At 43.8% G+C, this 11722-nt stretch overlaps 1 protein-coding gene across 2 annotated transcripts; it reads left to right on the forward strand.

Moving 5' to 3' along the window:
- The first annotated feature begins 44 nt into the window (after positions 1 to 44).
- Positions 45 to 11352, forward strand: KCTD21 (potassium channel tetramerization domain containing 21). 2 transcript variants are annotated; one of them, XM_036386074.2, is made up of 2 exons: positions 45 to 100; positions 8411 to 11352. In XM_036386074.2, exon 2 carries the CDS (start codon positions 8441 to 8443, stop codon positions 9221 to 9223), a length of 783 nt encoding a protein of 260 aa, XP_036241967.1. In that variant the 5' UTR covers positions 45 to 100; positions 8411 to 8440; the 3' UTR covers positions 9224 to 11352. The 2 variants fall into 2 exon arrangements, with proteins under 2 accessions (XP_036241967.1, XP_036241956.1); XM_036386063.2 differs by lacking the exon at positions 45 to 100 and adding an exon at positions 1735 to 2020.
- The last annotated feature ends 370 nt before the right edge of the window (positions 11353 to 11722 follow it).

The following is an 11722-nucleotide window of genomic DNA, read 5'->3' on the forward strand; positions in this document are numbered from 1 at the left end:
AGCCGTGCCGGGCCGTGCCGGGAGCGCCGCGCCCCCCGCTTCCTCCGCCTCCCTCCGCCTCTCGGCCAGCGGCGGAGCTCAGCGGCTGGAGGGGGCGCAGGTCGGTCCCCGGCGGGGCTGGGGGGGATCCGCCCGGCTGGGGAGCGTGGGGAGGGCCGGGGGCACCCCCAGCGGAATTCCCCGAGAGGGAGGAAACTGAGGCACGGGGAGGAAGCGGGGACCTGCGGCCGGGAGCCGCGCAGCTGGTCCGCTGTGGGATGCGGGAAGGGCGGGTGAGCCCCTTCTGAAGGGGAATTTGGGGTTTTTTTAGCATTTTGAGCTAATTCAGTATTGTGAGCGCCTGGCTATGCAGGGAGGAGCCGTACCTCCGATTGTCCCTAACAGGGTCGGGTTCAGCGCCGCTCTGCAAACTTTGCACATTCCCCTGCCCCCTTCCAATGAAACATCTCCGAAATTTAAGTATTCACAGCGAATCCAAGCCCTGTATGCCCACACCTCGGACATGCAGCCAGCTGGGTCCATCTGGGTGATGGGCTCCATATATGCCTTCCAGAGGATCTAATTTTGGGTGATGCCTACCTTGTTAGTGTGATTTCTGAGTGGGTTTTGCTCTGGTGCGGCAGCATCCGTACTGGGAATTAGCCGCCCTCTAATTGCAGGGATGCTCTGGAAACAATGGTGTCAGTGGGAGATGAGGTGGAAACTGGATTATTGAACCACCCCGTGTGTCCATCAAGCAGGTGGTGGCTACCACGTGCGCCGCGAAGTTGTTCAGGGACTAAATAAAGTGCTCCATGAGGAAATAAAGAGTATCTGGAAGATATTCGAGGCATACGAAGTGATACTTAAATGGGTGCTGGGAGAGGACATTGAAAATCAGTGAAAACCTCCGACAGAACTGATATATTATATTGGACTGCACAAAGGGTTCCATCAGCTTGTAGGGAAAAGTGGTGCTCCCACTGCTCTGAGACCCCAAGCAGGCTCCTTTCTGACAGGCGGTGGCAGTGCCCTGCCGACCATCTGCAGCACTGCCCACCCAGCAGCCTCTGAGCCTAGAAGTGTTGAAGGTCACCAGGAGAGTGCTGAGCACTGCACCACTTGGGCTTTTATTCTCCAGACCTGGCTGCAGCCGCATCGCTGTGGCTCTGCGCTCCCTCTCCCCCTCCATCTTGTCGTCAGCCGTTCTCCTTCGGCAGCACTTAACCTTCTTTTCACTCTCCTGCTCCCTGCTGTGCGCTGCTGCTTTTGTTCCTCTTCTCCCAGGAGTAACCTGACCTTTGCTTTATATCGCTCCTTGCTTCTACTAGCTGGGCACCAGCTCTATTTCCCTACCTCCGCCTCCCCACCCCTTCTCTTTATGCGTAAATTCAGCATCTGCAGAGAGCCTACGCGAAGCCTCCTGCATCCAGTGCATCCCTAAGCAAGCAGCCCAGGAGATGCTCAAGGGCGTGGAGGTGCAGGTTTGGAAAGGGATGAGCACACACCATCGTACCCACAGCAGACCGGGGCTGTTACAAAACTCCCGTTCACGCTTCCCCATCCCTCCTGCGGCTTACTGGCAGAACAGCACTTCTGTGCATAACAAAGCAGGGTCAGAAAATGAAATATAAATTAAATATAAATAACTGGCAGATAAGCAGCTGCGCTCCGAAGGTGGATAGTCAGTATGTCTGTCTCCCAGCATTGCAGCCGCCGGCAGATCGATAGCAATTCAGTCGCAAGAAGAGAAAGGAAGGGTGACCCGTCGCTTCCTGCCTCACGCCTGCCGGGAATTTGAGTCCCCTCCCAGAGCTTGTCGCCACGTCCCCCGTGCCAGCCTCGGGGTGAGCGGCCTTTCCCCAAACGCCTGCTGGAAATTTCCAGAGGCACCACAGTAGTCCGGAAACAAAAAGCTGCTGTGCGGCCCCGCAGGCGCTTCATTTTGGGATCTGTTGCTGCTGGCAGGCACGCCATGCTCTGCTTCACGGACTGAATTTAAGCCTCTTACGTGCTGCTCACTTGGAGGGGTTCATATTAAGTAAGTGTCCAAAATCAGGTGGGTCCGTTCTGCAGCGATGGGAAAACATGGGATTTCCTCTCTAAGAATGCCATAAATAAGCATATAGGGTAGAGAGACTATATTGCAAATGTTTAACCTTCAATCGTAAAGGATGAGCTGAGCTAAGTAAATGTGCATCAGGGATATATGAAGGGAGGGGAGAGTCTATCCTTGCAAAGGATTTTGTCCAAAATTCTTCCTAAAACTCAGCTCTCATTGGTGCCTCCTGTCTGCTGAAAGCTGGGTAAGTGGTTAGTTGAGGTGTGGTTTGTTGGGGTTTTTTTTTAACCCTTAAATACTACTTTTTGGTTGTTTCTGCCCTCTCTCTCCCTTTAGTTAGTTTATTATTTTTTTTATCTTGTCTTTAAAGAGGTGACTTCTAGGCTTCAGAGTGTCTTGTTTGCAGCCCCCATAACACAGAAAGGCACGAGCTTGTAGGGTTTGGATTTCCTCCACGAGGTTGTCCCCTTGAGAATGGACGAGGCACAGAACTGTTCTGTAGGTAGAGTTGCAGCAAGTGTCATGGGCTTGGCTGTGTCCAGGTCTGGAGTTCTCAACTTTATGAGGGTTTGGTTTTTTTGTTTGTTTGCTTGCTTGATTTCTCAGGGCTCAGGTGTTTTGTAGAAACTGGAATTTTTACTTCAAACCAAAACGTGAATTTCAGTAAGACACAGTGGAGCAAAGTGCTACATGCCAGGTGTGGGCAAAACCCAAAGCAGAAGGAGCTTCACACAGGAAGGAGCATCTTTGCCTGATTGTGTGTTCCAGCTAATATGCTCTAATGGAGCAGACTGGAGCCCCAGCAACAGCCATCTTTTGCTGAATCCCATTTAAAGTCTCCAGCAGCCTAACAGGTGCCCGGCTATTTCTTTTTTCATACTTCTTTCTGAGGTGAAATCAATCCTACCCCTCCCAAGACAGAATTACTTCCTATAAAGCACTACCTGATCTGTCTCTCGTAACATTTGTCTACTTGATGTGGCTTTCACCAGCTCTCTTGGGCAATACTCAAAAAGCCAGAGAGGTTTTTAGTCTGGCTGCTCTTCCTGATGCTTAGCAGAAATGGTCCCTGGCTTGCTTTAATTCTGTTGCCACTTAGGCATCATTCATTGCATCAGACTAAATAATTAATTTCTTTTTTTTTAATTTTTCCTTTCTTTTTCCTGTGTGTATATTTTGTGGTTCATTGTTAGTCCTCAACTACTTCTTACAGCAGCTGCACATATTTCAGTGTCTCAAATACAGATTTTCCAAGTTTTGGTTGTCGAGGGATATTTCACAGGTGAGCTATTGAAGGCTACATGATAAAATTAACCAGCCATGCAATACTTTATACATAAGGTTAGGAGGCACGGGTACAGGCTACACAGAGAATCTGTGGCTGCCCCATCCCTGGAAGTGGTCAAGGCCAGGTTGGATAGGACTTTGAGCAGCCACGTCTACTGAAAGGTGTCCCTGCCCATGGGGTGTGGGTTGGAACAAGATGATCTTTAGGGTCCCTTCCAACACAAGCCATTCTATAATTGTGTGATTTCATTAAATTAAAACCATTAAAAACAGTGACTTTGTAATCTTGCAGCAAAAACTCTATTTCTGTAACAGCATATGTTAACTTGTATTTCAGGAGATGCTACAATGTTAATGCTTTAAAAAAATAAATTAATGCTTTTAATACCACATGTAAGGGCTTCAGAGGTCCTAAGCAGCCTCTAAGATGGACTTCAAAAACCTTAACAACTCAACATGATCCTCTTCAACCAAATTACAGATTGTTCTTGCTTTGCTGTTCTGTGTTTAATTAATCTCATTAATTAAATCCCCTGAATGATACTAGGATCAGCCGGTTATCCTGATCTTGGGCATTGCCTCTGAAATCCAGAAGGATTGATTAATTTTCCTTCCCTGACATTTTTAAAGTGAAATGTGTGTTGGCAATCAATTTCTTTTCCCAATTAAAATCCTGTTTAAAATTGTCTATATATATATGTATGTATATATGTATATATAGAGAGAGCTGTGGCTATCTTTTGACAACCATATAAACATATCTATAACTTTAGACTTTCTATTAAACTGCATTCTTTTTGCTAAAAAGGATAGGTTACAGTTGTATGTATTTTTCAGTGGTTAAAAACATAGTAATATTTGTGCCATTTGTTTACATTTTACTTAGGTTGGCAAATCATGGTTGATGGGGTTTTTTTTGTTTTGATGATTACTGTACACTTGCAGGTTTTTGCCAAATTGGGTGAAACAGGCACTCAGTTAAATTATGTATACAGAATTTTATTTATTAGCTAATTAAAGTGCTTTTAAATGTTACGAATACAGGAGAGGGGAGAATAAGCTTATCCAAAGCTGTTCTACATGCAAAATGATTATGAAACAAAGTGGTATGATGATAATGGTTCTAAATACTTGAGGGCATTGATCAGTGAAAACAGTTTGCTTTTGTTATTCTGCAAACTTGCACACCTTCCTGCAGTGTCAACCCCCATCATTCTCCCAGTTCCTTGCTGAACTAAACTCATGGGGTAGAGGGTTGTTGCAGAAATGTTCTCTATGCAGCTGTTGAGGATGCTCCTAGGTGTAAAACCCAAGTTGAAATTTACAAGCTGTGGTCAATTGAAATGCCTAGATGCTGAGACAGCAGCTTCAGTTTGGGAGTTTGACTTTTTCATAAAGCTGACCATGCACTGCTGGTTTCTCTCAATTTACATCATGCAGTAAGATCATGACTTTAAATCAAATGTAGACTTTCCTCCCCTCCATGATATTAAAAGTGGTATTTAAATACAGGTTGCTCTTAGAAGCACAAAATAAATCTTGTGTTCTTCAGCCAAATTTGCATCTTCATGTGTCAAATTAGATCTCCAGCTGACCTAATTTGAGTGAATTTTAAATGCTGCTTGGGGAGGAGCTACACAAAATACTTTACTGTAATTTTCTGCTTCCAAGAACCATAACCCAATTTGTACTTCTCCTTGGTGACAGGTTATAGAATCATACAATCATAGAATGGTTTGGGTTGAAAGGGACCTTGAGGATCATTTAACCTACCCACCCTCCCCCCCACCCCCCCCAAATCCCATGGGCAGGGACACCTTCCACTAGACCAGTAGCCTCCCATGTCCAAGATCAGAACCTCTTGGTACCTCCTCTTTGTGGAATCTCTCCGAGAATAAGTGATTTTCATCCTGCATTCTTGGACAACCTTTACATTGCATTAGTAAAGCACGCAGGGCTTGAAAAACCATGCTGGGGGCTGCAAATGCTGGTTGAATGATTAAAGAGAGAAAACTTACAGCCCATTTCATTTCAACTTTTACAGGTTTATGAAAAACAGTTTTTCATAAACACGTGTTTAGGGAAAAAAGCAGCAAAGACTGACTTTCCCCAGCTACTCTCAAATATGTTGGTTGGTCAATGCACTAAGTCCAGGTTGATTATAAATCCAGTAGACATTCGTGCTCATTTGTGCTCATGTTTTTTGCTCTCCTGAGGTTCCCAGACTATCTGATTCATCTTCACATTCTGAGGATATAAACCTCTAAGAAATGGGATGAATTAGGTAAAAGAAGACAATTAGGAATGACAGCTAAGGAATAGTTATCCTCCAGCCTTATCCATGGGCAAGATGTTTGCCTTGTTCAATGTTTAAAATTTAATCTAGTTCAGGGCTCATGGGCAGGTTCAAAATCAGAGCAGGCTGGTGTCCTGGGAGAGAGAAATCCAGTCTGTATGGGTCTTTAGAATGCAGAATAGCCATAAGCAGATGGGCTGTCCAGGGCATGTGTCTGAGCAATGCCCAGAGATGGAAGAGGAGCAGGGCCCACACACTGAGAGGCTCCCAATCTCCATACTACTCTTCCAGCTCCAGAGCTAAGGCTTGGCTTGATTTCTGATGCTGTTGCCACCAGCATAGATACAGTTTTCCGCTTCAGAGAGTTCATGTTACTGCCATATTTTGTTGGCAACATCCCTTTTGCACTGCTGATAAGAAAACAGTTACAGGAGATTTAAATGTTATCTGTTCAGATTGGACTGAATCATCTGCCTCTCATTGAGGCTATCAGTGAGGTGTTGGATCAGAGTAAACCTGGGATGGATGATGAGCTTGAAATGAAGATTTGTGTCTTTGGACTGCATGGTGGTCTTTGGGTTGTGACTCTTGACCATGAGCTTTGCCAAGTGATGCTTTGTCACAGATACATCAAGGGAAACATCTTGCTCTGTGTTTGACTAAGTCTGGCAGACAGCTTGAGGAAAAACTCTCATGGTGTAAATAAGCAGGCATGGGCGCAAAAATCTGAAAGCTTCACCTATGAAGGAAGAACAGATTGTTTAGTCTACAGCAGCTTGAAGGGCAGCAGAGGTGGGGAGCAATGAACATGGCTTTTGGAGTCACTATCAGTCCTGCTTCTACAGGCTGTGTTATTTGTAAGGAGATTTGGGGAAACTTCTGCTTGATGAAATGTGAAAAAAATTAAAATCCATTTTAGGCTGCTTTTGTGAATGCCTGATTGTTCTTGTAGCAATGCTTTTGCAGACCTTCAATATTGCAAGTCCTTCAGGGAACAATCCATGGCAGCCACTCGTGATACAGAATTAGATCAGTTGAAGCCTCCACATGATCAGGTTTAAACAGTTCTTGACACTAAATTTGGTTGAAGTCTTCAAGAGTGGGAAGTATGCTGAGACTATAGTGCCAAGGGGAGTTTAGCACTGGAACAGATAGGGATTTTTTCTGGAGTATATTTGGCTGAGGTTAGTCACAAGGATGGTCTGTGGTCATCAATGCATGTGTTGTTGTGTTGGCCTATACATGCATTTTTATTTGCCAGTTTTGCTGGAAGCATGGGACTGAGGGATACACAAGGAAAGCACTCTAGATTTAGAGATCTGCATCTTTCCATTATTGTCCAGTGGGATATAGGCTGTGTGCCAAGAGCTAAAGAACAAAGTGGAATGTTAGTCTTAAGAAGTTAGAGACAGGCTCTCCTTTGACCTCTTAATATCTGCCCTAGGTTGGGCCAGTTTTTCTCAGCAAAATGTGCTGCTGTCTAGAAGTGTATTTGTTTTAGAATGCCATTTGCAAATATTATCTGGGTTTTAGCAGCCATGAAAGAATTGATATTCCAGCAGAGATGATCTTCTCCCTATCTGCATTTTGCTGTGACTCCAGAGCTGATAATAGTGGGTAGTGTCTCTAATTATTCCATTACTAGTTAGGAAAATGCCTGCACTTAAGTTCAATTTTAAGGGAGTTGTTTGGCAGATTTCTGTTGAGTTGCCTTAGTTACTACAGCAAGAGCTACCTCCTGCCTCTGTAAGCAAACACTGTGGGTTTCCTGCTGAACTATTGATTAATTTAGATTCAGCAAACAAGGAAAAACAGGTTTGCAGGTCCTCAGGTAGCAGGAATAATGGGCCACCTGCACAAGACAGCTGAGCTGAACTGCAATGGAGACAGCTGCACAGCTTCTTTCTTTTCCCTTGCCCCAGTGCTGGCATTAGTCCAGTTCTAACAGACAGCAAAGCATGCTGAACAGAAAATGTTGTGTTTTCTCCCTAAACTGACTCACTGTGGGATCAAAAGAGTGCCAGAGGTGGCATATGGGAAGAAGATAGTATGGTGGAGGGCAAGGGGAGGTCATACATGCCCCTTCCTATGGCTTAACTGTGCCTTAAAATCACATCCTTAGTTCATGTCAGCTGATGACATGAAAACAATGTCAACTGAAATATGGCCCCAAATAATTACAAAATGTTTTCTAGGGTAAAGCACAATGGAAGGAGAAAGTCTGGTGATTATTTTTAATGAAATGAACCACAGACTGTCGTGTGCTTACGGCAGCAACTGCTGTCTGGCTCCCTACTATGCTGACTGCATTCAGACATATGTCAGGGGATTCTGCTGAACTGCTTTGTTACTTTAATCATAGCCTCAAACACTATGGAAAATGTTGGATTGTGTCAAGTTCTTGTCCTTTTCTTCTTTGCACCCTCTAAATTCTCTGTGAGGGAAATGTGATCATACAAACCCAGAACACTACTTTGAAGTCAGCCCTCATTGTAGGTATTGGTGGGAGAGATTCACTTTTAGAATAATTGTAAAGGTTTGGAAGAATCATGATTTCTGGCACTAAACTGAATTAAACAAAGTCCTGTTCAAATCTGTTAGGAGAAAAAACATCCTTATGCTTGTTCTCAATATACAACCCCAAAAATAATTTCTCACTTCTAATTTCTATGGTGAATTCTTGCCACATGGTTACTTTATATATATTTAGTACTATTTATCCCTTTTACAAAGATTATTGCAACTAAATGTGTGGTGTTGGATTTTTTTTTAATTTTTTTTTTTAGAATTAGTCCCAGCACTGTGACTTTTCCATCATGTCAGAACCTATCACGCTCAATGTTGGAGGAAAGCTCTATACCACCTCTCTGTCCACTCTGACTAGCTTTCCAGACTCCATGCTGGGGGCCATGTTTAGTGGGAAGATCCCAACCAAGAAGGACAGCCAAGGCAACTGCTTTATTGACAGAGATGGCAAAATCTTCCGCTATATCCTGAACTTTTTACGAACTTCTCACTTGGATCTTCCCGAAGATTTTCAAGAAATGGGCTTACTGCGACGGGAAGTAGATTTTTATCAAATTCAGCCCCTGATTGAGGCCTTGCAGGAGAAAGAGGTAGAGCTTTCTAAAGCAGAGAAAAATGCCATGCTCAACATCACCCTCGATCAGAAGACCCAGACTGTTCACTTCACTGTCCGAGAAGCACCCCAGATTTATAGCCTGTCTTCCTCCAACATGGAAGTGTTCAGTGCTCATATCTTCTCCACGTCGTGCCTGTTCCTGAAGCTTCTTGGTTCCAAACTGTACTACTGTTTCAATGGAAACCTTTCCTCAATATCCAGTTACCTGCAGGACCCCAACCACCTGACCTTAGATTGGGTTGCAAGTGTGGAAGGCCTTCCCGAAGAGGAGTACACCAAGCAGAACTTGAAGAGACTTTGGGTGGTGCCAGATAATAAGCAAATCAATAGTTTCCAGGTGTTTGTGGAAGAAGTGCTGAAAATAGCCATGAGTGATGGCTTCTGCATAGATTCTGCTCATCCACATACTTCAGATTTCATGAATAATAAGATTATTCGCCTAATTCGGTACAAGTAGGAATGGCTGTTGTGGTGATAGCATGGAGATAACACAGGTTCAGTGTTTCCCTTTAAAACACACAGCCTAATTCAGAATCATGCTTATCTGGATTAAGAGTCACTAACAAGGAGATGATTTTCCTTTAATGTACTTACCAATACGACCTTCCAGAATATGTACATATTCCAGACAGAAGCAATATTGTCTAGCGCCTGAATTAAGGACTGGCTCTGTCTCTGCCTCTGCCTCTGACCTGCTGTACAATTCTGGGGAAAATCACTTAACTTCTGTCGTCTCTACGTTTTCCAGTTGGAAAATGGGTGATCCTTAACCCGCACTGCCAGGGAATGCGAGAGTTCAGTACCCGTGGTTTGGAATGTATCTGGAGAATGGATGCAGTGAAAGATACCACGGAGCTGCAGTGCAGTAGACAGCCCTAGGAGCACATTTGCCATGCCTTGCTGTATCACCTGTGCAGAGCATTCAAGAAGCTTTGGATCTGCGGAGGAGAAGCCTTCCCACATGCACTCAAGACAGCTGTAAAGGACGGTACAAGTTGAAAATGACCGAGGGATCCCATCTCTTTGGGTTCAACAAAGGATTTCTGTGAAGCTGGCTTGGGGTTTTTTCTCAACCCTGTGTGGAAGCCCCTGCTTTATTGTGCTTTAGGGAAACCCTGTTGGAATAATGTGACTGGCAAGGAAGCCACAGAAGAGAGAATGGTGTTATTACAAACCAAGAAGATTAAATTTTTACTTTTACATTCCAAAGGCATCCGAGACAACTAGTCCTTTTCTTTCTCTTACAATGGTAATAGCTGTCTGGAGGATGCTGCTGAAACTTTCAGGGGAAGACAGATTTTGGGGCAGAGGCCCCCAAATGTCTTCTAAACATTTGAGCCTCTTTTGGGCATATCTCCCTTCAGCAGTGCCTGGAATGCATGGGATGCTGTCTGGGTAGGATGGATTTTATTTGAAAAGACAACATTCTCACCAGGTTATACCTAATATTTTTCATTGCAAAAACAGAGGGTCATTTTTCCTATTCTGGTTCATTGAGCCTTTTTTTGTCTAATATCTTTGTGAAATGGTCATGTCACTAAAAGAATTTTACCTGCTTGTTTGGGTTCAGTGTCAGCTTGCCAGAGGGAAAGCAGTGGGAAACCACTACACACCTGGTCTGTGCTGTAATGAAGATCATAACTCACTAGCTGCATGTTGTCTCTAAACATCATTTGTGCCACATTCAAGATGGTTCTTTCTTAGCTAATTATGTTTAAAAGTATCTTAACTGTATTTCCCAAACCAGATTGTTATGAGTGCATGAGAGGCCCTCTGGAACTTTTTCAGGTATCTTTAATGAGATGGAAGGGAAAATGCAATAACTAAGTTTTGCATTTAGAGGCTTAGTGCTTCCAAAGGTTTCTAGCACAGGGCTGCAAAGCTCAGTAATGCGCATGTTCTTGTTTCCCAAAGCAGCTACTCTGTTACACTAAGCTGACCTGTGAACAAGCATAAAGAAGCTTTTTTTTCTTGTAAAAAACCAGTGTGATCAATATATTTCTGCTGTCCCAAACTGTGACTGCATGCTCAACACAAATCAGCATGCTCATGCATAAAATGCACATTCTGCAGTTGTTACAAACCACTGCCCTTTGTCTGACTTAGTGCTAAACCAGCATGATATGCGTGGGACCATGTTGTCAGAAAGCACTGATTGGGCTTGAAACCCACTTCGGCTTGAAGAACCACTAAACGTGGCAAATTTTGTTATTTTGAGGATTGTAAACAGGATTTTGTGACCAAATTCCAGTTTGAGTCACCATGTTGTTCTATATTTAGTTGCATTAGGAGGAACTCTTTCCTTTTTCCATCCCAGTCCTGAATTACAAAGCATGAGCTGGCTGGTCAGCTGGACATTGACAGGGATGATCTGTGCTGGTAATACGATTATGATCTGTAAAATGAACCCTCTTTCATCAAATCTGTGACTTGAAACAGATATGCCCTTGTTGAATTTATGATAACAGAGATTTTGGGGACTGTTGACGGTATTTCTTTTTAATCTACACCCTTGAGAATAGATTTTAAATGATCTGTAACCAGAGCTCTTGTATGTCATGACTAAAATAATACCAGTAGGAATTTGTTTCCTGTCACCTTGAGTTTATCCAAAGGTAAGAGCAGTGGGCTTAGATCTCATTTGGAAGGGGCGGGGGGGGGGGGGGGGGGGAGGTGTAACCTACACCCTTTAGAGCTCAGGATCAGTTCAGCTCCATTTATTTCAGCAAAATAAAATATTCCATGGGAGAGTTGTATCATTACTGCATTTTTCTTGGTGAAAGACAAGTAAGAGGAGTTGGTAAAAGGAGAGAACTGGACTCAGATCTTCACCTCGAGTACTTTAACCCATCATCTGTTATGCAGAAGATGAACAAATTGAATACACATTTATTTGTGCTCATGCAACTAAGTCAGTAAAAGGTACAGCTGGCCCCAGATCTCTGTCATTTATTAA

This window comes from Molothrus ater, chromosome 2 (genome assembly GCF_012460135.2).
Source record: "Molothrus ater isolate BHLD 08-10-18 breed brown headed cowbird chromosome 2, BPBGC_Mater_1.1, whole genome shotgun sequence".
Taxonomy (NCBI): Eukaryota; Metazoa; Chordata; class Aves; order Passeriformes; family Icteridae; genus Molothrus; species Molothrus ater.

Bases quoted from the DNA above. Each gene is read 5' to 3' on its own strand.
- KCTD21 (XM_036386074.2), top strand. From the start codon at position 8,441: ATGTCAGAACCTATCACGCTCAATGTTGGAGGAAAGCTCTATACCACC.